Source organism: Cricetulus griseus, chromosome X (genome assembly GCF_003668045.3).
Source record: "Cricetulus griseus strain 17A/GY chromosome X, alternate assembly CriGri-PICRH-1.0, whole genome shotgun sequence".
NCBI lineage: Eukaryota > Metazoa > Chordata > Mammalia > Rodentia > Cricetidae > Cricetulus > Cricetulus griseus.
The window spans coordinates 106,028,719-106,054,904 of record NC_048604.1 but is presented as its reverse complement, the minus strand read 5'-3'; the positions used below and the strand labels follow the sequence as shown (position 1 = coordinate 106,054,904).

General features: G+C 38.6%; 1 protein-coding gene across 1 annotated transcript in view; it reads right to left on the bottom strand.

The window, feature by feature from the left end:
* Positions 1–1,394: 1,394 nt before the first annotated feature.
* The window catches only part of LOC100774212, a 35,871-nt gene continuing 11,079 nt past the window's right edge, over positions 1,395–26,186 (bottom strand). The window contains exons 4-5 of the mRNA XM_035449758.1: positions 18,311–18,430; positions 1,395–2,067 (exon numbers count right to left, since the gene is read on the bottom strand). Coding sequence (XP_035305649.1) covers positions 1,395–2,067; positions 18,311–18,430 — 793 coding nt within the window. The remainder of the gene's footprint in view (positions 2,068–18,310; positions 18,431–26,186) is intronic.

Sequence of the window (26,186 nt, the reverse complement as noted above, 5' to 3'; positions counted from 1 at the left end):
AAGGGAGCTGCCACAATAAGAGCAGGAGAAGAGGAGTAGAGGATAGGAAATGGAGGAAGAGAAATATTGAGTTGGGGGAAGAATACAGGAGAGAGAGAAGGATGAGAGATACCATAGTAGAGGCAGCCACTATAGGTACCAGAACAGATCTGGAACTAGGGAGATCTGCAGAAACCTACAAGGATGACACCATCTGACAATCCAGGCAATGGTGGAAAGGATAACCTAAAAGCCCTTCCCCTAAAATGAGATTGATGACTACTCTTTTCCATCTTAGAGCCCTCATCCAGTGGCTGATGGAAGCAGAGATAGATATCCAAAGATATACACTGAGCTGAATTCTGGAATTTAGTTGAAGAGGAGGAATGAAGATCAATGGGGTCTGTATCAGGTTGGAGAAACCCACAGAAAAAGTTGGCCTGAACCAGGGAGAGCACATCGACCCCAGATGCTATATGGGATGCCAGTACAATATTGATCCAGACTACTGAACATGGATGTCAATAAGGAGACCTCTGCAATCCAGGGAGCCTCTGGTAATGGATTAGTATTTTTTCCTGGTGTAAGAAGGGACTTTTACAGGCCATCACACGTGAAGGGATACACTCTGGCCCTGGACACATGGGAAAGGGCCCAGGCCCAGCAAAAGATTTGGTGGACTTCTCAGAGACCCCGTTGAGGGCACTACCCTGCCTGGGGAGTGGTGTGTGGATGGGGTGTGGGGTAGGTTAGGGGTGGGGAAGAGATGGGGGTGAAGGGAGAGAGAAGAAGGGACTTACCTGTGAAACAAGCTTGTTCTCTAACTTGAACAAATAAAAATAAATAAAAAACTAAAAAATAAACACAAAAAGCAAATTCAGATAAGCTGTTATCTCTATACCACTTTAGATCAGATCACACTGGAAATGTCTGGCCATTTGCAAATTTCACAAACATAAAGGTTTGCCTAGTGTACAATATAGAAATCCTATTCCATGAAATAGCACACACTGTCTACAGAGTCAAACTTATGAGGTCAAGCTCTGTCATGGATACAGAGACTTACCTCATTATACACAGGATGTGTTTTCTTTTGTGTGGTGAGGTGTTATCTTCCTGATAAAATGCTTTTATCCCATTTTGGTTTTGTTTTTGCAAAACAGATTTCACTAGTATTTTTTCCTGTTACTGCTGGTGGGCAATATCTGAACACATGATCATGACATTCTGAGTTGGGATGTGAAAACATTTAAAGAAAGGAATACCTTAGACAGATAGAAGAATAAGTAATTTAGACGGACCCCATAAAAACCTTTGATGTTTTATTTTGAATGAGTTTATGACTACACAAGTTTTGTGCATGAATTTCTTGAAGGGACCTTCTGACTGACGTTGCAAATGATGGAGCCCTCCCTTCAGGCCACTGGATTGTCACTTATGTAAGTACGTTGGGTCTTTAACTGACTCTGGAGTTTCAATGAGCATACTTCAGTGAGAATCATGGTCAGTCCAAAGAATGACATGGCAGCTGTGAAGATCCCTAATGGGAAGATGACCGTAAAGTGTTTGCTTATCATGTCTTCCTTTTTAACAGGAAAGCCAGGTGGAAAGTCAAGTGTGGTTTGGCCATAAAGATCTATCATGCAGTTACAGCTCACAGAAAAAAATGTGAAGAAGCTGCTAAAGAACAAAAATAAGCCAGAGACCTTGTAGCAATAAATCTGCATTTCGATAAATGGGTCTCTCATGTAGCTGATCATAATAGCCATTAGAGTGAACACTAGATCTATAGGCTTTATCAAAATGGCCCATGTTATCAGATTCTGTGCATAATGATATTCAGGTGAGATGATCCAGGTGGAATCGATAGGAGTATGCACCAGCATCTGAACTATAGTCCCTGAAACATTGAACTCTCGAGGGTAATGAGCTTCCCAGAGTCCAAAGTACACAAACTGCACATCAGTGTTGTCAAATTCCCACAGGCGCCAGTTTTGGCTGTTCACAATGACTATTTCAAACACCAGTACTGTTAGGCTGGTAAGGAGGCCAGTTAGCTTGAAGATGCGCTTCTTCCTATTCGTATATCTGAAGACGAGATTGAAAAAATATGTAGTCAAACCAGAAACACAGGGGAGGATTTGAAATCAGAATAAGTCATGGTTTACAGAGCACACATAATTTTATTTAACTAGTCAATCTATGTATTAGTATAACTAACCAGGGATTCACCCTTCAGTCTGCACCATGGTATGCAAAACAAACCACAAATGTGGTTATGGCTAGACTTTTCTCTCTAAGGGATAAAAAGGAAACATATGCCTTCTGTGCTTTACTCTAGTTCTCTTTCACTTCCTCTTGATAAATTCCTCTCTGAAAATCCATCTTGCTCCTCTAAATAACTCTACTCAATTTGCTACTTAGCACTACACCATTCTCCTTGTTCTAACTTGCAGCTTCTGTCTAACTATGAACAGTCTCCACATCTCTAGCTCTATAGGCTTTCTCCCACCTCCTTCTTCATAGCTCTACTCAGCCTCTCTCTGATCAAAAGTTCTGGACACTTATATGTTCAGGGCCTAACCCACACCCATAACACAAGAAAAGTCACATAGTTTCTCTTAGGTTAAGGAGCTCACATAGATAAGTCTGTGAGTAACACTTGGTCATGCACATAGACTAGATGGTTATGGTTCTCAGACAGAATATAAGCAGTAGGCTAAACCTTGATTCTGTAACATAAACTGGGCCTGGGATTACCTGCAAAAATACAATTTCTGTAGAGGATTATGTCTACTATTCTTGCATCTAGCCTGACCATGAATCACCAAAAAACAACATCTGGGAAAATGGACTCATGTATTTATTTCTAGGGGCAACCAGATATTCATCTCCAGGGATCATCAGTTTGCTTTTAATATCTTCTGATGTCTCAATTTTCTGTCTTTGTGACTGAGAATCCTATTAATTTCCTATGTCAGTCTGAATAATGAAAAATATCTGAGTGTTATTTCTATTCTTCAGATTAATACTTTTAAGCAGAAATCATCTTCCTGATAATCCATAGCTATACATGTGCTCAGTAGATGGAATATTTACATGAGATAAACACGCAAGCAGTGGGACAACACCAATAGCATTTGTTAGGGAGGAAGCACAATTCTTAGGGAAGAAATCAAGTGGCACATGAGACAAATTACAGACAGGACCAACTGGTTTCCACAGCCAGTAGTCCCATAGACTTTGCCTAGTGGAGCTTCCGAACAGGGTAGTCATTCATCTGGTGGGTCCACTTGCTGAATACTATTTGTCAGCAAGCTGTATGCTCTCATGACCCTCTGCATATTAGGGTTCACCATACTACAGACAATAATATATGAAGCACTGAGCTTCATGACTATAGGAGGATTTTTTTAGGCAATTTAACTGGATTTCTCTATTGCTTCAATGTGTGGATTTGTTAACTAAGAACGTTACTGCTTGGAATTAACAGTGAAAAATAGTGTGCAATATGCATATTTAAGTTGTATGTACAAAAAAACTATTGACTAAAATTGGAGTTATAAGAAAAAATGCTCAAATGTAATTTCTAAAATATGATAGTTGACTATTACATGAGTATAACAAATTATTTCTGCTGACCAATGAAGGAATTTGAAAAATGATCCATATGTTTTTCTGATTCATATCTAAATCTATATATGGATACTTTATACCTATCTGTATATACACATGCATTTACACATAAATAGACATACACTCAGTCATGCACACATGCACACATGCACACACACAGATGGTAACTAAAAAGATACCCCTAAAATCAGAAAGGATATGGGATAGGTAGGGTTTTTTGTGTGTGTGTGGTAGGATCAGACAGGAGGTACAAGGGAACTGGGATTGTCATGTGTATCAATCTTGTTTCTAATTCAAATAAAATAATAACAGCAATAAAAAGAAGACAAAAACAAAAAAGAAGGAAAATATTTTTAAACAATCTGTATGTTGTATGTGATGATCTAGGTTCACTTAAATACAGATACCCCTAAAAAGAGTTGTAGGTGTATGTACCTAGCAGTGTAGAGTGCCTTTTTTGTGCAATTTTCTGAAATGTGTAGTTAAAATATCTGTACATATTTTATAAATAAAGCCACAGAGAGCATAACTTCAAAATATATCTTCATCAGATCTATGTATAAAAATCAGTAGCATAGCTGGAAGTTGGTGGCGCATGGCTTTCATCCCAGCACTTGTGAGGCAGAGGCAGGCAGATCTCTGTGAGTTCGACGCCACCCTGGACTCTAGAGCGAGTGCCATGATAGGCTACAAAGCTACACAGAGGAACCCTGTCTCAAAAAACTAAAAACTAAAAATAAAAATCAGTAGCATTATGTTTGTTGAACACCTTGGGGTCCCTGATTCTATCCCTTTGTGCGAAAAATAAAAATCCATGTATAAACTCAAGTATTTATGGACATTTCCATCATTTATCCAGAATTTACTGAGACGTTAATTTTCTGAAAACCTACTTCATATGAATTTGGTATGTAATATATCCTGACTGTATGTGTGAATAACTATGTTCTTTATCACAAAAGTAGGACTCTTTGGATGTGATGTTAATGCTCATGAAGAACTATGCTCTGAGATATGCCAAAGATTTGCATAAAACCCAGCTGAAACCCTCTCTCACACAAGGTAGATTTGTGGCAGTGAACTGAAGGTGTAGTGCCCTTTGAAGCACAATTGGAATTATCAGGGAATATTCTGTTTTTAACAGAAAATTGAGTTAGACTCACATGATCTGGTTCTATCCCTGTAAGAATCCCATGGAATAGATACCTGTGTTTCAGAGAGATCCAATTTATAACCCTCCATGTAACTCATTTTTTAGATTTTACCTTTGTATATCATGGGTCGTGGTGTGACCCATTTGAAAGATGCCAAGATGATAAATATCTTCCAAACAACAGGAACTGTTGACCAGACAGGGAGTCACATAAGAAGTGAATGACCTTCAGTAAAAAAAGAGGTGGTACACAATTTCAGCATACAACTTTGTCTCTCAAAAGAACCCCTGGTTCACACAAACTTATCCTTTCTTCTCCTCTGCTTTGCTTCATTGGACCCTCATTTATACACTTCAGGTATATCAGCCTTTCTAAAATTACCATCTCTCCAATGAGGTCCACATAAACATTGCCCAAATTTATAGATAGAATAGCAACACAGAGAGTCTAATAAACATGCTCACTTTCAGGAATCCACAAAAGGAAATAGGTGAGTGCTTGCATCAGAGCCCTCACAGATGCCCACAGATTCCCAGAAGTGATAATGTTCAGCAGGGTTTACTCACAAACCAATCATGCCATACAATAGATTAATCATAAGTCCTTGACATCCTTGTCCTTCTTTGTCCTGTGCAAAGAAGGAGATTCATAAAAACTACAAGAAAACATAATATACTTGCCTCTGTCTTTTCTATGACCTCCTAATATTAGTGGTAGCCAGTGTAAGATAAGTGACTCTAGAAATTCTCCTGTTTCCATGGCCACCAGGGTGAATGGCAGATTATGAGCTATGAACAAGTGTCATGACATATAGCTTTAAAGGGCCAGTAATTAATATCCCTCTCATATCTCGATCTTTAAAGGAATAATTAATTTACTTATTATAATATTAAAAGTTTCCTCATACACTATAATTGGACAGGAATATGAAGTAAAAGATTTGATTTTCCCCATTGCCATCATATTGTAATCCTTCTCTAGCTGCATACTCACCCAAATTCTTGTGTCATTGCTCATGACCCCCGCTTTGTGAAAAAATCTTATCACTAACAAATGTCTACTGAGACAAAAATGCAGAAACAGAACAGTAAGAAACAGTCTCTCTAGAGTGAGGAAAACAAAGTGATCCCTCTTGTGTTGACTAACTTTTCTTGGTCTTGAGACTTGGCCTATAATGTAGTGGATAATCTAGTGATACTACACTGAAATAAATACTAACTTTTGTCTTCCCTGAAGGTATCAGTTTCAAAGAGTTTCTTGGTTCCTTATAAGCCTTTATTACAATACCCTGTTATATTTCTGGCATATTATCTGGTTTGAAATTGTGAAGGTCTTGTGTATGTGTTGTTAAATCTCTCTGAGTTCTCATGTTGCATTAGTGATACATTTTCTCAAGATCATTTTTCTTCTGAATGATCCACCACCTCAGGTCCACATTTTCTTCTATGTATATTCTTATGCACAAAGGGCAGGGGGTATATGAAGAGATCTCTTTTAGGACTGAGTCTCTCATATTCTGCACATTTTCCATTTGTGTGTCCTTTCACTTATTGTCATCTATTCGAAGAACAAGTTTCCATGATGTGGTTAAGTGGGGCAATGAGCCCTGAGTATAAAAATGTTTCTTTAGGATTCCTTTTTTTCAGTGTTCATTTATGTGTATAGTATGTTTCTGCTTGGCCTGTGGATTATGCAATACCCAATGCATTTACATGTCATTGTTTCATGTATGGTTTCCACCTTTCAGGGTAGAAAGAGAATGCAATAAACTGTGCCTGATTACTCAAAAAAATTGTGATATGTAATACTAGTATAACTTATAGACAAGTTGTGTTTCTCCTCTGATTTTGGAGTCTTTTAAAGCACCATGACAACCAGCCCGTTGAGGTAACAAAGAGCCAAAGTTAATTCTAATGACAACAGGTGCTAGCATGACTAATGGGCAAGGGGAACACTCATTCATTGAAGATGGCATTGCAATGTTATACAGGCACTGTGGATATCAGTGCGCCTGCTCTCAGAAGGATCTGTGTACATCTCTCTCAATATCAGATTATTCCAGTCTTGGGCATATACACAAGGCACTCTACCTGGTACCATATAGATGTTTGCTTAAACATGTTCATCTCTGTTTGTTTAAAATATCAAGAGATTGGAAACAAACTGGATGTCCATCCCATGTTACATGGCTAATGAAATCTAGGTACACTTATAAAATGGAATATTATTCAGCTATTAAGAATGTAATCATGGTATTCATAGAACACTGGATGGAATTAGAAAACAATGATCCTGTGTGAGGTAACTCATATAAAAAATGACAAATATTATAAATTTTATCTTGTATGTGGATAATGGATGATAGTTTTTAAGACATCATTATAGAAAGCTTGGCCCTGTCCGACCATGACAGCTGAGTGCCTGCCACCGCATTGAGGCCCTTAACCAGAGCATGTTGCAACATTATCATGCCCATAGAACAGTCCTGGGACAGCCCCAAACTATCCAGCATTACATTTACTGCCATTGGAGTCTTGGTCTTGCCCACACTGGGAGAGAAATCACAGAGACCTGTGAGGACTCCGCATACCCAAACCATCCAGTACTTCATCTGTTGCCATTGGAGCCTTGGCCTCACACCCCCAAAAGGCCAGGTTAGTAGTGTTTTCCCCAGGCCTTAACCAGGGCAAGTTGCAGCCTCATCATGCCCCATAGAAACCTCAGAGACCTGGAGACTTGCCAAAACCTTTGAGCAACACATCTATTGCCATTGGAGACTTGGTCCTGCCCCAACCAGGACAGATGAGTGCTGTGACTTCTATCTTGCCTCCTCTCTTGGAAGCCCTTACTGGGGCACAAGACACTGCCCACCTAAGCTCCAGAGACCTGGGGACATCCAAATAATATCCAGCATCATATCTGCTGCCACTGGAGCATTAGACCTGCCCCCATCAGGAGATGTTAGTGCCTGACCTGTCCCCTCAACACTTGAGGGTCTTAAACAGGGCATGATGCACCCACTCTTCTTGCCCACCATAATACCAGAGAACTAGCGGCAGTCCCAAACCATCCAGCACTGGATCAGTCACCATTGGAGACTTGTCCCTGACCCACCAGTAAAGGTGAGTACCTGATGTCTACCAACAGAGAACTTAACTGGAGAATGTTGCACCCCCATGCTTCCCACTCACTCCTGAGAGGCAGGGTCAGACCCAACCAACCATGCAGTATTTCATCTGTCACTATCATAGATTTGAACATGTCGCCACCAGGAGAATTTTCAGACAACTGGGTGTACCCACATACACAATCCAAAACATCCATCACCACATCTGCCGCTATTGAAACTCTGGTCCCACCACTATCAGGAGAGGAAGAACAAACCTCTAAGCCATAGGCTTTACCTACACCAATTGGAGGTAAAGAAATATTCTGAAACATTGACCCCACCTGTACACACAGCAGGAACAGATGGGTAGATGGCAGGATAAGAATACATTCAATAACATAATGATAATATGATAACAGCAGAGACTAAAGGTTTGTTATCAGCAAGATCTAAACATAACAATGCAATGAAGCATTGCCACATGATATTCAAAACCCCAACAACAAAGAGAAAATATTAAGAGCAGAAATGGAAAAAGGTCAAGTAACTTATAAAGGCAAACCATTCAGAATCACCCCTGACTTTTTCTTGGAAACCCTGAAAGCCAGAAGATCCTGGATCGATATTCTACGTACACTAAGAGATCATGGATGACAGCCTAGACTAATATACCCAGCAAAGCTTTAAATCATTATAGACGGAGAAAACAAGATATTCCATGATAAAACCATATTCAAACAATACATATCCACCAATCCAGCCCTACAGAAATACTGGAAGTTAAACTGCAACCCAGGGAAGTTAACTACAACCAGAAAAACATAGGCAATAGATAATCCCAACTTATCAACAGTCAAAAGAAAAAAGGGATAGAATCCCACACATAAACTTGACACCATCACCAAATCAAAAACAAACAAGAATGAACAATAATCAATGGTCATTAATATCCATCAACATTAATAGTCTTAACTGCCCTATAAAAAGACACAGATTAGCAGAATGGATAAGAAGACAGAATCTTGCCTTCTGCTGCATACAAGAAACTCACCTCAACCTCAAAGACAGATGGTACCTAAGAATTACAGTTTGGGGAAAGTTGTTCCAATCAAATGGACCCAAGAAACAAGCGGGGGTAGCAATCCTAATATCCAACAAATTGGACTTTAAACTGAAATCAGTCAAAAGAGATGAAGAAGGTCATTTCCTACTCATCACAGGAGATATCCAATCAGGTTGAAGTCTCAATTAACATTTATGACCCAAATACAAAGGCATCCATGTTTGTAATGGAAACTTTACTAAAACTCAAACCACACATAAAACTGTACACTATTATAGTGGGAGATTTCAACACCCCCCTCTCACAACTGGACAGGGACACCAGACAGAAACTTAACAAAGAAACAAAAGAACTGATAGAAGTTATGGCGCAATTGGACTTAACAGATATCTATAGAACATTCCACCCAAATACAAAACAATTTACCTTCTTCTGAGCGCCACATGGGACTTTCTCTAAAATAGACCACATACTTGGCAACATAGCAAACCTCAACAGGTACAAAAAATTAAAATAACACCCCTGTGTCTTATCAGACCAACATGCTTTAAAATTAGAATTCAACAACATCAAGAACTACAGAAAACCTACAAACTCATGGAAATTAAGTAACACCCACTTGCACAATTCATGGGTCCAGGAAGAAATAAAAAAAGAAATTAAAGATTTCCTAGAATTCAATGAGAATGCGGACACAACATATCCAAACCTATGGGATACTCTGAAAGCAGTGCTAAGAGGAAAGTTCATAGCGCTAAATGCCCACATGAAGAAACAGGAGAATAATCACACTAGAGAATTAACAGCACAACTGAAAGCTTTAGAAAACAAAGAAGCCAATTCACCACGGAGGAGCAGATGCCAGGAACTAATCAAATTGAGGGCTGAAATCAATAAAATGGAAACAAGGAGAACAATACAAAGAATCAATAAAACAAAAAGTTGGTTCTTGGAGAAAATCAACAAGAGAGACAAACCTTTATTCAACCTTACCAAATAACAAAGAGTGAACATGCAAATTAATAAAATCAGGAATGAAAAGGGGGACATAAAAACAAATCCAGAGAATCATCATGTCACACTTTGAAAACCTATATTCCTCAAAATTTGAAAATCTAAAGGACATGGACAATTTTCTGGACAGATTTCACTTTCCTAAATTAAATCAAGGACAGATAAGCAACTTAAATAGACCTATAACCTCTAATGAAATTGAAGCAGTTATTAGAAGTCTCCCAAACAAAAAAATCCCAGGGCCAGATGGCTTCAGTGCAGAATTCTACCAGAAATTCAAAGTACAGCTAATACCACTTTTCCTCAAAGTATTCCACACAATAGAAGCAAAAGGGTCATTACCAAACTCTTGGTATGAGGCCACAATAATCTTGATATCCAAGCCACACAAAGACACAACTAAGAAAGAGAACTACAGACCAATATCCCTCATGAACGTTGATGCAAAATTCTCAATAAAATATTGGCAAATCAAATCCAAGAACACATCAGAGAAATCATCCATCCCACTCAAGTAGGCTTTATCCCAGGGATTCAAGGATGGTTCAACATACAAAAATCTATCAATGTAATCCACCATATAAACAGACTGAGGGAAAAAATCACATGATTATCTCACTAGATGCCAAAAAAGCCTTTGACAAAATCCAACACTCCTTCATGATAAAGGTCTTGGAGAAATCAGGGATAACATGAACACACCTCAACATAATAGAAGCAATATACAGCAAGCCAGCAGCCAACATCAAATTAAACAGAGAGAAACTCAATCCAATTCCTCTAAAGCCTGGGACAAGACAAGGCTCTCCACCCTCTCCATACCCCTTCAATATTGTCCTTGATGTCCTAGCTAGAGAAATAGGACAACAAAAGGAGATCAAGGGAATACAAATCAGAAAGGAAGAAGTCAAACTCTCTCTATTTGCAGACGATATGATAGTCTACATTAGTGACCCAAAAACTCTACCAGGGAACTCCTATAGCTGATAAACACCTTCTGCAAAGTGGCAGGATACAAGATTAACTCAAAAATATCCATAGCCCTACTATACACCAATGTCACAATGGTGGAGAAAGAAATCAGAGAAACATCACCCATTACAATTGCCACAAACAACATAAAATAGCTTGGAGTAACACTAACCAAAAAAGTGAAAGACCTGTACCATAAGAATTTTGAGTCTCTAAAGAAAGAAATTAAAGGAGATACCAGAAAATGGAAAGATATCCCATGCTCTTGGATAAGTAGGATCAACATAGTAAAAATGGCAATCTTGCCAAAAGGAATCTACAGATTCAAACAAAATACCAACCCAATTCTTCACAGACCTTGAAAAAACAATTCTCAACTTTATATGGAGAAACAAAAGACCCAGGATAGCCAAAACATCCCTATACAATAAAGGAACTTCTGGAGGCATCACCATCCCTGACTTCAAGCTCTATTACAGAGCTATAGTCCTGAAAACAGCTTGGTATTGACACAAAAATAGACCGGTAGACCAATGGAATAGAATTGAAAACCCTGACATTACCCCACACACCTATGAAGACCTGATATATGACAAACAATCCAAATTTATACGATGGAACAAAGAGAACATCTTCAACAAATTGTGCTGGCATAACTGGTTGCAGACATGTAGAAGATTGCAGTTAGACCCAAGCTTATAGCCTTGCACAAAACTTAAGGCAAAATGGATCAAAGATCGCAGCATAAATCCAGCTACACTGAACCTATTAGAAGACAAAGTGGGAAATACCCTTGAATTAATCGGTACAGGAGACTGCTTCCTGAACATTACACCAGTAGCACAGACACTGAGATCAACAATTGATAAATGGGACCTCCTGTAACTGAGAAGCCTCTTTTAGGCAAAGGAGACAGTCAGCAAGACAAAACGGCAGCCCACAGACTGGGAAAAGATAATCACCAACCCCACATCTGACAGAGGGGTGATCTCCATAATATACAAAGAACTCAAGAAGCTAGTGACCCAAACACCAAACAACCCAATTAAAATTTGGGTACAGAACTAAATAGACAATTCTCAATAGAGGATTCTAAAACGGCTGAAAGACACATAAGAAAGTGTTCAACATCCTTAGCCGTCAGGGAAATGCAAATCAAAACAACTCTGAGATACCATCTTACTCCTGTCAGAATGGCTAAAATCAAAAATACCAATGACAGTTTATGCTGGAGAGGATTCGGATAAAGAGGAACACTCCTCCACTTACTGGTGGGAGTGACAACTTGTACAGCCACTTTGGAAATCAGTATGGCGACTCCTCAAGAAAATGGGAATGAGTCTACCACAAGATCCAGCAATTCCACTCCTAGGCATATACCCAAAAGAAGCACATTCATATAACAAGGACATCTGTTCAACCATGTTCATAGCAGCATTATTTGTAATAGCCAGAAACTGGAAGCAGCCTAGATGCCCCTCAACCGAAGAATGGATAGAGAAATTGTGGTACATTTACACAATGGAGTACTACTCAGCAGAAAAAAAAAACAATGGAATCTTGAAATTTGCAGGAAAATGGATGGAACTCAAAGAAACCATTCTGAGTGAGGTAACCCAATCACAAAAAGACAAACATGGTATGTGCTCACTCATATGTAGACCTGCTTTATGATACATAGTAGTTACCATGCTTTATCAGTGCTTTTTAAATGATGTTTCTCAGAATGGTTTCCTCCCAGATAATGACTGAGAAACTAATTTTAAAAAAATGGTGCCAAGTACCACAAGAGTAACAGAGTGTGCTGTTTTGTGGGATTTTGTTTTTTACTTTTCTGTTGTTTGTTTGTTTGTTTGTTTGTTTTGTTTTGTTTTCTTAAAATGGAGTGTGCTGGATGTCTCTACAATTTTGTTCAAATGACTGCAGAAAGCTGTAAAAGCTGTTGCTGTAATAGATGCATAACATATTGCCATTATTGCTCTTTTTATCTATCTATCTATCTATCTATCTATCTATCTATCTATCTATCTATCTATCTATCTATCTAATCTAATTGAAACTCAAATATGTGATGAATCCAAGGTGTTTCAGTGAGTGCTCACCTGTGCATGCAAATTTGATTTCATCTTTAGTAAGTAGTAAAGTTATATGCTTGCCAAAAAAAAAAATAAGTGACATACTGGAAGACAAATGTCACACAATTTCAATTTTATGTGTAACCTAGAAATGATGAACTTATCGGAACAGAGAGCAGAATAGTGGCTATTAGGCTTCAATGTGGGTCTTTTAACAATGGGGAAATGATCGGTTTAAGGATATAAAACTGCAATTGGACAAGAGGCATGGACTCTCTGAAGTCTTGAGGTCTACAGAGAACATGATAAATATGGTTGTCAGATAGTATACTTTAAGTGTTCTCAAAATAAAAATGATGAATATGTGAGATATAACATGTTAATTGGTTTAATTTAGCCATGCCATTGTGAACATACTGTATTCTGTATCATAATTGTGCATGTCTTTATTTATGAGCTAAATAAATGAATGGAAAAAATGTTTCTTTACGATTCCTTTTTTTCAGTGTTCGTTTATGTGTATAATATGTTTCTGCTAGGCCTGTGGATTATGCAATACCCAGTGCATTTCCATGTCATCAGAGACATGTATGGTTTCCATCTTTCAGGGTAGAAAGAGAATGCAATAAACTGTGGCTGATTACTCTTAAAACCATTGTGATACTGTTATACTAGTATAACTTATAGACAAGTTGTGTTTCTCCTCTGCATTTGGAGTATCTTAAAGCACCATGACAACTAACCAGTAGAGGTAAAAAAGAGCCAATGAAAAAAATTGAGCTAATTCGAATGACACCAGGTGCTGGCATGCCTGATAGGAATGGTGTACACTCTTTCATTGAAGGTGGTATTGGAGAGTTGTACAGCGACTGTGGAAATCAGTGTGCCTCGTCTTGGAAGGTTCTCAGTAGATCTATCTAAATATCAGACTATTCCAAATTTGGGCCTATACCTATGGGGCTCTACATGGTAGCATATAGATGTTTGCTCAAACATGTTTATCTCTGCTCTGTTTATAATATCAAGAGATTGGAAGCAAAACAGATTTCCATCCCATGTTACATGGCTAATGAAATCTAGGTACACTTATAAAATGGAATATTATTCAGCGATTGAAAATGCAATCAAGATATTCACAGAAAAATGGATGTAGTTAGAAAACAATTACCTGTGTGAGGTAACTCATATACAAAATGACAAATAATGTAAATTTTATCTTGTATGTGATTAATGGATGACAGCTTTTTAGACACCATTACAGAAAGCTTGGCCCTGCCCCGACCAGGAGAGGTGAGTGCCTGCCACCACATAGAAGCTCTTAACCAGAGCATGTTGCAACCCACCTGCCCATAGAAGAGTCCTGGGGCATTCCTAAACTATTCAGCATTACATTTGCTGCCATTGAAGTCTTGGCCCTGCCTCCACTGGGAGAGAAATCCCAGAGACCTGTGAGGACCCTCTGCCTATCCCAAACCATACAGTACTTCATCTGCTGCCTTTGGAGCCTTGGCCTCACACCCCCCAACAGGACAGGTCATTAGTGTTTTCCCCAGGCCTTATCCTGGGAAAGGTGCAGCCCCATCCTGACCCCCAAAAATTCAGAGACCTGTAGACTTCCCCAAGCCATCGAGCACATCTATTGCCATTGGAGACTTGGTCCTGCCCCTACCAGGACAGGTGAGTGCTGTGACTTCTATCTTGCTTCCTCTCTTGGAGGCCCAAACTGGGGCACAAGACACTGCCCACATAAGCTCCAGAGACCTGGGGACATCCCCAAAATATCCAGTACCATATCTTCTGCCATTGGAGCATTAGACCTGCCCCCATCAGGAGATGTTAGTGCCTGACCTGTCCCCTCAACACTTGAGGGCCTTAACCAGGGCATGATGAACCCACTCTTCCTGCCCACCATAATACCAGAGAACTAGGGGCAGATCCAAACCATCCAGCATTGGATCAGTCACCATTGGAGACTTGTCCCTCCCCCACCAGTAAAGGCGAGTACCTGATATCTCCCGACAGAGGAATTAACTGCAGGTTTTACCCCTATGCTTCACACTCACTCCTGAGAGGTGGGAGCAGACCCAACCAACCATGCAGCATCTCACATGTCACTATCATAGATTTGAACATGTCCCCACCATAAGAAAATTTTCAGACAACTGGGTGTACCCACATACACAATCCAAAACATCCATCACCACATCTGCCACTATTAAAACTCTGGCCCCACTACTACCAGGAGAGGAAGAATAACACTCTAAGCCATAGACTTTATCTACACCAATTGGAGGTAAAGAAATATTCTGAAACATTGACCCCACGTGTACACACAGCAGGAACAGATGGGTATATGGCAGGATAAGAATACATTCAATGACATAATGATAATATGATAACAGCAGAGACTTGGGGTTCGTTATCAGCAAGATCTGAACATACCATTGCAGATAAAGCAAAAGAAAACATCATTCAAAATAACTTTATGTGGTTGTAGAGGTCCTTGAATATAACTGAGAAAATCCCTTAAGAAATGGAGCAAAACAAACAAAAAGTGGAAGAAAATGAGGAAAAGTCAAATATAATTTGAAGAAATGAAAAGAAAATCAATGAAACATGTGAAAAATACAATTTAAAAAGGTCAAGATTGAGAACTGAAGTAGAGTCAATAAAGATAACACAAAATAAGGGAATGCGGGAAATAGAAAATCTGGATTAATGATCAGGAACTCCAGATGCAACCATAGCCAATAGGATACAAGAGATGAAAGAGAGAATCTCAGTATTTGAAGATACACTGGGGAAAATAGATTTATTGACCAAGAAAAAAGTAAAGTGCAAAAAAGTCTTCACACAAAATAGCCAGGAAATATGGGACACCCTGTAAACACTAAGCCTAGGAATTATAGGTGTAGAGGAATGTGAAGAAGTCAAACCCAAGTTGAGAAAACATATTCAACAGAATCATAGAAGAAAAATTTCCTATTCTAAAAGAGGACATACCTTTGTAGGTAAAATAAGCTGAGAGAACACCAAATAGAGTGAATCCAAGAAAGTCCCTTTTGCCGCATAATAATAAAAAATCAAACATACAGATAAATAAAGAATATTAAGAGCCTCAAAGGATATAAAGACAGCTCAAGAAATTGATGGCTTATACGTAGCAATCATTGACAAGATGACAAGACTCATTAAGCCGATTGAGGTCAGAGCGAATGCCTGAAACTAATAAATGAGAGGCACAGAGCTGCTGAATTCAGGGTTTAACTTCATGGGTTTAGGGCATTTTCTGTCACCTCTTTCCTTGATTTGCCAACTTTACTCCTTTTTCAATCTGTACCATGTATGTTAGAATTATGAGTTGATTTATGATTGACTAAGTTCTCACAGTTGAAAAGCTGCACTAAGTCTCAAAAGAAACTTTGTACTACTGAACAATTTTTTGACTGTGAATGACTATGGATAATTATAAACATGATACACATTTAGTTTTAACTATTTAATAACCTTACTTCTTTGGGTGCAAAGGATTAAAAGAAGCATGTTTCATATTAGTGGAACTGTTCAGTAGTAATGATGTTTGTCAAAAGCATGTGAATTTGAATGATTTGATTTAGAAACAAAAACCCTTTGCTCAACTGTCCTTCCTCTCCACAACTGAATTCCAGTAGTATTGTTCATTGCTTAGCTTTGGGTTTCTGTTGAGCAAAGGAGCCAAGACAGGGATGGAGAGACCTGCAGAAAAAGTGGATGTGACCTACTGAGAGAATGGAGTCCCTAGTCATAAAGCTGGGGAAACAGGATTGTACCAAACCAAATCCTCTGAATGTGGGTAGCAGATAGGCGTCCAAGACAGTCTATAGGGCCTTTATCAGTGGAGCCAGCCTTTATGCCGAGAGCCCATAGGGTCTTTAGGAGGCCATTTCCTATGGAGGAAGCTATACTATTGCAAGCCGGAAACAGCAAGGAATGGTCTAGATCCTCCCCCAAACTATATGACAGACTTTGAAGGTCCTTGGTAGAGGGCCTCACTATCCCTCAGGAGGAGTGAGGTACTGGGTTGGGGGTGTTGTGTCAGTACATGGAAGGATGGGAGGGTGAGGGTATGGGGGAATGGATATGAAAATATGAGTTACTAGAACTAATTAAAAAATAAAAAATAAACAAAAACACTAAAAGCAAATTCAGATAAGCTGTTATCTCTATACCACTTTAGATCAGATGACACTGGAAATGTCTGGCCATTTGGAAATTTCACAAACATATAGGTTTGCCTAGTGTACAATATAGAAATCCTACTCAATGAAAGAGCACACACTGTCTGCAGAGTTAAACTTATGAAGTCCAGCTCTGCCATGGATACAGACAGAGACTTAGCTCATTACACACAGGTTGTGTTTTCTTTTGTGTGTTGAGTTGTTATCTTCCTGATAAAATGCTTTCACCCCACATTGGTTTTTTTTTTTTTTTTTTTTTTTTTTTTTTTTTTTTTTGCAAAATACATTTCACTGGTACTTTTGCTGGTTAGTGCTAGTGAGTAATATCTGAATACATGATCATGACATTCAGAGTTGGGATGTGAAAACATTTAAAAAAAGGAACACCTTAACCTTAGACAGATAGAAGAATAGGTAATTTAGACAGACTCCATGAAAACTGTTGATGTTTTATTTAGAATGAGTTTATGACTACACAAGTTTTGTGCATGAATAGGAAATTTCTTGAAGGGACCTTCTGACTGACATTGCAAATGATGGAGCCCTCACTACAGGCCTCTTGATTGTCCTCTATGTAAGCACTTTGGGTCTTTAACTGACTCTGGAGTTTCAATGAGCATACTTCAGTGAGAAACATGCTCACTCCAAAGAGTGCCATAGCAGCGGTCAAGATCCCTAATGGGAAGATGGCTGTACAGTGTTTGCTTATCATGTCTTCCTTTTTAACAGGAAAGTCAGGTGGAAAGTCAAGGGTTGTTTGGCCATAAAGATCTATCATGCAGTTACAGCTCACAGAAAAAAAAATGTGAAGAAGCTGCTAAAGAACAAAAATAAGCCAGAGACCTTGTAGCAATAAATCTGCATTTCGATAAATGGGTCTCTCATGTAGCTGATCATAATAGCCATTAGAGTGAACACTAGATCTATAGGCTTTATCAAAATGGCCCATGTTATCAGATCTGTGCATAATGATATTCAGTGAGATGATCCAGGTGGAATTGATAGGAGTATGCACCAGCATCTGAACTATAGTCCCTGAAACATTGAACTCTTGAAGGTAATGAGCTTCCCAGAGTCCAAAGCACACAAACTGCACAACAGTGTTGTCAAATTCCCACAGGCGCCAGTTTTGGCTGTTCACAATGACTATTTCAAACACCAGCACTGTTAGGCTGGTAAGGAGGCCAGTCAGCTTGAAGATGCGCTTCTTCCTATTCGTATATTTGAAGACAAGATTGAAAAAATATGTAGTCAAACCAGGAACACAGGGGAGGATTTGAAATCAGAATAAGTCATGGTTTACAGAGCACACATAATTTTATTTAACTAGTCAATCTATGTATTAGTATAACTAACCAGGGATCCAGCCTTCAGTCCTCACCAAGGTATGCAAAACAAACCACAAATGTGGTTATGGCTAGACTTTTCTCTCTAAGGGATACATAAGGAAACATAGGACTTCTGTTTATCTATTTATCTTTCACTTCATACTGATAAATTCCTCTCTGAAAATCCACCTTGCTCCTCTAAATAACTCTACTCAATTTGCTACTTAGCTCTACACCATTCTCCTTGTTCTAACTTGCAGCTTCTGTCTAACTGTGAACAGTCTCCACATCTCTAGCTCTATAGGCTTTCTCCCACCTCCTTCTTCATAGCTCTACTCAGCCTCTCTCTGATCAAAAGTTCTGGACACTTATATGTTCAGGGCCTAACCCACCCTCATAATACAAGAAAAGTCACATAGCTTCTCTTAGGTTAAGGAGATCACATAGTTCAGCCTATGAGTAAAACTTGGCCATGCACATAGACTAGATGGTTATGGTTCTCAGACAGAATGTAAACAGTAGGCTAAACCTTGATTCTGTAACATAAACTGGGCCTGGGATTACCTGCAAAAATACAATTTCTGTAGAGGATTATGTCTAATATCATTGCATCTAGCCTGACCTTGAATCAGCAAAAAACAACATATGGGAAAATGGACTCATGTATTTATTTCTAGGGGCAACCAGATATTCATCTCCAGAGATCATCTGTTTGCTTTTAACATGTTCTGATGTCTCAATTTTCTGTCTTTGTGACTGAGAATCTCATTAATTTCCTATGTCAGTCTGAATAATGAAAAATATCTGAGTGTTATTTCTATTCTTCAGAATAATATTTTTAAGCAGAAATCATCTTCCTGATAATCCATAGCTATACATGTGCCCAGTAGATGGAATATTTACATGAGATAAACACGCAAGCAGTGGGACAACACCAATAGCATTTGTTAGGGAGGAAACACAATTCTTAGGGAAGAAATCAAGTGGCACATGAGACAAATTACAGACAGGACCAACTGGTTTCCACAGCCAGTAGTCCCATAGACTTTGCCTAGTGGAGCTTCCGAACAGGGTAGTCATTCATCTGGTGGGTCCACTTGCTGAATACTATTTGTCAGCAAGCTGTATGCTCTCATGACCCTCTGCATATTAGGGTTCACCATACTACAGATAATAATATATGAAGCACTATGCTTCATGACTATAAAAATGTTCTCTTTATAAGAGGATTTTTAGGCAATTTAACTGCATTTCTCCAAGGCTTCAATGTGTAGATTTGTTAACTAAGAACTTTAATGATTAGAATTAACAGTGAATAATCGTGTGCAATATGCTTATTTGTTTGTGCAATATATATTAAATAATTGAGTAAAATTGGAGTTATAAGAAAAATGCTCAAATGTAATTTCTAAAATATGATAGATGACTATTACATGAGTGTAACAAATTATTTCTGCTGAGCAATAAAGTAAATTGAAAAATGATCCATATGTTTTACCAATTCTTTTCTAAAGTCTATATATGAATCTTTTATACATGTGTGTATATACACATGCATATACACATAAATACACACACACAGTCACGCACACACACACACACACACACACACGGTAACTTAAAAGAAACCCCTAAAAGCTGAAAGGATCACTTAGCTAGGGTTTTATGGGGGGTGTTAGGGTCAGATGGGTGGGACAAGGGAACTGGGATTGTCATGTCAATCAATCTTGTTTCTAATTCAAATAAAAACTAACAGCAATAAAAAGACGACAAAACAAAAAAAGAAAATATTTTTAAACAACCTGTATGTTCTATGTGATTATCTAGGTTCCCTTAAAAAAGGTACTCATAAAAAGAGTTGTAGGTGCAAGTACCTAGCATTGTAGAGTGCCTTTATTCTGCAATTTTCTGAAATGTGTAGTTAAAATATCTGTATATATTTGATAAATAAAGCCACAGTTAGTATACCTTCAAAATATATTTTCATCAGATCTATGTATAAATATCAGTAGCATAGCTGGACGTTGGTGGCACATGCCTTAATCCCAGTACTTGGGAGGCAGAGACAGGCAATTCTCTGTGAGTTCGAGGCCACACTGGTCTCCAGAGCAAGTGCCAGGATAGGCTCCAAAGCTACTCAATGAAACCTTCTCTCGAAAAACAAAAAAAATAAAACATAAAAATAAAAATCAGTAGCATAATGTTTGTTGAACACCTTGGGGTCCCTGATTCTATTCCTTTGTGTGAAAAATAAATATCCATGTATAAAATCATGTATTCATGGACATTTCCATCTTGATCTAGAATTTACTGGGATGTTAATTTTCTGATAACCTACTTCATATGATTGTGTTAAGTAATATATCCTGACTGTATGTGTGAACAACTATGTTCTTTATTACAAAAGTAGGACTCTACATTTACCGTGTGCAGCAGTACATTTAAATCATTTCTCATTTTAAATGTTTGGATGTGATGTTAATGCTCATGAAGAACTATGCCCTGAGAGATGCCAAAGATTTGCATAAACCCTGCTGAAACCCTCTCTCTCACAAAGTAGATTTGTGTCAGTGGACTGAAGGAGTAGTGCCCTTTGAAGCACAACTGGAATTGGCAGGGAATATTCTGTTTTTAACAGACAATCGAGTTAGACTCACATGAATTGGTTCTATCCCTGTCTGTATCCCATGGAATAGATACCTGTGTTTCAGAGAGATCCAATTTATATCCCTCCATGTAACTCATTTTTAGATTTTACCTTCGTATATCAAGGGTGGTGGGGAGACCCATTTGAAAGATGCCAAGATGATAAATATCTTCCAAACAACAGGAACTGTTGACCAGTCAGGGAGTCTCATATGAATTGAATGACCTTCAGTTAAAAAAGAGGTGGTACACATATTTCAGCATACAAGTTTGTCTCTCCAAGAAACCCCTGGTTCACACAAACCTATCCTTACTTCTCCTCTGCTTTGCTTCATTGGACCCTCAGTTATACACTTCAGGTATAACAGTCCATCTAATATTACCATCCCACCAATGAAATCCACATGAACATTGCCCAATTTTATAGATAGAAGAGCAACACAGAGAGTCTAATTCACATGCTCACTTTCAGGAATACACAAAAGGAAATAGGTGAGTACATGCATCAGAGCCCTCACGGACACCCATGGATTCCCAGCAGTGATAATGTTCAGCAGGGTTTACTCACAAACCAATCATGTCAAACAATAGATTAATCATAAGTCCTTGACATCCTTGTCCTTCTTTGTCCTGTGCAAAGAAGGAGATTCATAAAAACTACAAGAAAACATAATATACTTGCCCTGTCTCTTCTTTGACCTCCAAATATTAGTGACAGCCAGTGTAAGATAACTGACTCTAGAAATTCTCCTGTTTCCATGGCCACCAGGCATGAATGGTAGATTATGAGCAATGAACCAGTGTCAAGACATGTATGTTTAAAGGCCCAGTGATTAATATCCCTCTCATATCTCGAGGTTTAAAGGAATAGTTAATTTATTTATTATAATATGAAAAGTTTCCTCATACACTACAATTGAACCAGAAATGAAGTAAAAGATTTGATTTTCCTCATTGCCATCATATTAAAATCCTTCTCTACCTGCATACTCACCCAAATTCATGTGTGTTTGCTCATGACAACCCCTTTGTGCAAAATCTTAGCACTAGCAAATGTCTACTGAGACAAAAATGCAGAAATGGAACAGTAAGAAACCGTCTCTCTAGAGTGATAAAAACAAAGTGATCCCTCTTGTGTTGACTAACTTTACTTGGTCTTGAGACTTGGCCTAAAATGTAGTGGATAATCTAGTGATACTATACTAAAAGAAAAAAACTAAATTTTGTCTTCTATGAAGGTATCAATTTCAAAGAGTTTCTTGGTTTGCTATAAACCTTTATGTACAATACCCTGTTATATTTCTGGCATATTATCTGGTTTGAAATTGTGAAGGTCTTGTGTATGTGTTGTTATAATCTCTCTGAGTTCTCATGTTGCATTAGTGATACATTCTCTGGAGAAGACCATTTTTCTTCTGAATGATCCACCACTTCAGGCTCGAACAATTTGTCCACATTCTCTTCTATGTAGACACTTATGCACAAAGGGCAGGGGTTGATGAAGAGATCTCTTTTAGGACTGAGTCTCTCATATTCTGCACATTTTCCATTTGTGTGTCCTTTCACTTATTATCATCTATTCGAAGAACAAGTTTCCATGATGGGTTTAAGTGGGGCAGTGAGCAATGAGTTTAAAAATGTTTCTTTAAGATTCCTTTTTTCAGTGTTCGTTTATGTGTATAATATGTTTCTGCTAGGCCTGTGGATTATGCAATACCCAGTGCATTTCCATGTCATTGTTTCATGTATGGTTTCCATCTTTCAGGGTAGAAAGACAATGCAACAAAATGTGGCTGAATACTCTCAAAACCATTGTGATACTGTTATAGTAGTGTAACTTATAGACAAATTGTGTTTCTCCTCTACTTTTGGAGTATCTTAAAGCACCATGACAACCAGCCAGTAGTGTTAACAAAGAGCCAAAGAGAAAAATAGAGTTAATTCTAATGAGAAGTGGGGCTGGCATGGCTGATGGGCAAGGGGAACACTCATTCACGCAAGAGTTGTACAGGCACTGTGGAAATCAGTGTGCCTGCTCTAGAAGGATCTGTGTAGATCTCTCTCAATATCTGACTATTACCATCTTGGGCATATACACAAGGGACTCTAACTGGTACCATATAGAGGTTTGCTCAAACATGTTTATCTCTGATTTGTTTAAAATATCAAGAGATTGGAAACAAACTGGATGTCCATCCCATGTTACATGGCTAATGATATCTAGGTACACTTATAAAATGGAATATTATTCAGCTATTAAAAATGCAATCATGGTATTCATAGAAAACTGGATGGAATTAGAAAACAATGATCCTGTGAGAGGTAACTCATATAAAAAATGACAAATATTATAAATTTTATCTTGTATGTGGATAATGGATGACAGTTTTTAAGACATCATTATAGAAAGCTTGGCCCTGTCCGACCATGACAGCTGAGTGCCTGCCACCGCATTGAGGCCCTTAACCAGAGCATGTTGCAACCCTATCATACCCACTGAGGAGTCCTGGGGCAGCCCCAAAGTATCTGGCATTACAATTGCTGCCATTGGAGTCTTGGCCCTGCCTCCACTGGGAGAGAATTCACAGAGACCTGTGAGGACTCCGCATACCCAAACCATCCAGTACTTCATCTGTTGCCATTGGAGCCTTGGCCTCACACCCCCAAAAGGCCAGGTCAGTAGTGTTTTCCCCAGGCCTTATCCTGGGAAAGGTGCAGCCTCATCCTGCCCAAGAAAACCTCAGAGATCTGGAGACTTCCCCAAAACTTTGAGCACCACATCTATTGCCATTGGAGACTTGGTCCTGCCCCAACCAGGACAGGTGAGTGCTGTGACTTCTATCTTGCCTCCTCTCTGGAGGCCCTAACTGGGGCACAAGACACTGACCACATAAGCTCCAGAGACCTGGGGACATCCCCATAATATCCAGCATCATATCTGCTGCCACTGGAGCATTAGACCTGCCCCCATCAGGAGATGTTAGTGCCTGACCTGTCCCCTCAACACTTGAGGGCCTTAACCAGGACATGATGAACCCACTCTTCCTGCCCACCATAATACCAGAGAACTAGGGGCAGTCCCAAACCATCCAGCACTGGATCAGCCAACATTGGAGACTTGGCCCTGACCCACCAGTAAACTAGAGTGCCTGATGTCTACTAACAGAGGACTTAACAGGAGCATGTTGCACCCTTATGCTTCCCACTCCTGAGAGGCAGGGTTAGACCAACCAACCATGCAGTATTTCTTCTGTCACTATCATAGATTTGAACATGTCCCCACCAGAAGAAAATATTCAGAGACCTGGGGGCACCCCCACACACAATCCAAAACATCCATCACCACATCTGCCACTATTGAAACCCTGGCCCCAGTACTATAAGGAGAGGAAGAACAAACCTCTAAGCCATAGGCTTTACCTACACCAATTGGAGGTAAAGAAATATTCTGAAACATTGACCCCACCTGTACACACTGCAGGAACAGATGGGTAGATGGCAAGATAAGAATTCATTCAATAACATAATGATAATATGATAACAGCACAGACTAAGGGTTTGTTATCAGCAAGATCTGAACATGACAATGCAGATGAAGCAAAAAAAAACATTCAAAATAACTTTATGAGGTTGTAGAGGTCCTTGAAGAACTGAGTAAATCCCTTAAGAAATGTAGGAAAACAAACAAAATTGGAAGAAATTGAGGAAAAGTCAAATATAAATGGAAGAAATCAAAAGAAAATCAATGAAACAAGTGAAAAATACAATTAAAAAAGTTCAAGACTTGAGAACTGAAGTAGAGTCAATAAAGGTAACAAAAAATAAGGGAATGCGGGAAATAGAATATCTGGATTAATGATGAGGAACTCCAGATGCAACCATAGCCAATAGGATACAAGAGATGAAAGAGAGAATCTCAGTATTTGAAGATACACTGGGGAAAATAGATTTATTGACCAAAGAAAAAGTAAAGTGCAACAAAGTCTTCACACAAAATTTCCAGGATATATGGGACACCCTGAAAATACTAAGCCTAAGAATTACAGGTGTAGAGGAATGTGAAGAAGTCAAACCCAAGTTGAGAAAACATATTCAACAGAATCATAGAAGAAAATTTCCTATCCTAAAAGAGAATATATATTTGTCTCTAAAACAGCTGATAGAACAACAAATAGAGTGAATCCAAGAAAGTCACTTTGCCACATAAGAATAAAAAAACCAAACAAACAGATAAATAAAGAATATTAAGAGCCGCAAAGGATATAAAGACATCTCCAGAAATTGATGGCTTATTCGTAGCAATCACTGACAGAAGGACAAGACTCTTTAAGCCTTTTGAAGTCAGAGTGAATGCCTGAAACTAATAAATGAGAGGCACAGAGCTGCTGAATTCAGGGTTTAACTTCATGGGTTTAGAGCAATTCCTGTCACCTCTTCCCTTGATTTGCCAACTTTACTCCTTTTTCAATATGTACCACGTATGTTAGAATTATGAGTTGATTTATGATTGACTAAGTTCTCACAGTTGAAAAGCTGCACTAAGTCTCAAAAGAAACTTTGTACTACTGAAAAATTTTTTGACTGTGAATGACTATGGATAATTATAAACATGATACACATTTAGTTTTAACTATTTAATAACTTTACTTCTAAGGGTGCAAAGGATTAAAAGAAACATGTTTCATATTACTAGAACTATTCAGTAGTAATGATGTTTGTCAAAAGCATGTGAATTTGAATAATTTGATATAGAAACAAAAACCCTTTGCTCAACTGTCCTTCCTCTCCACAACTGAATTCCAGTAGTATTGTTCATCGCTTAACTTTTGATTTCTGTTGAGCAAAGGAGCCAAGACATGGATGGAGATACCTGCAGAAAAAGTGGACATGACCTACTGAGAGAATGGAGTCCCTAGTCATAAAGCTGGGGAAACAGGATTGTACCAAACCAAATCCTGTGAATGTCGGTAGCAGAAAGGAGTCTAATAGTGTC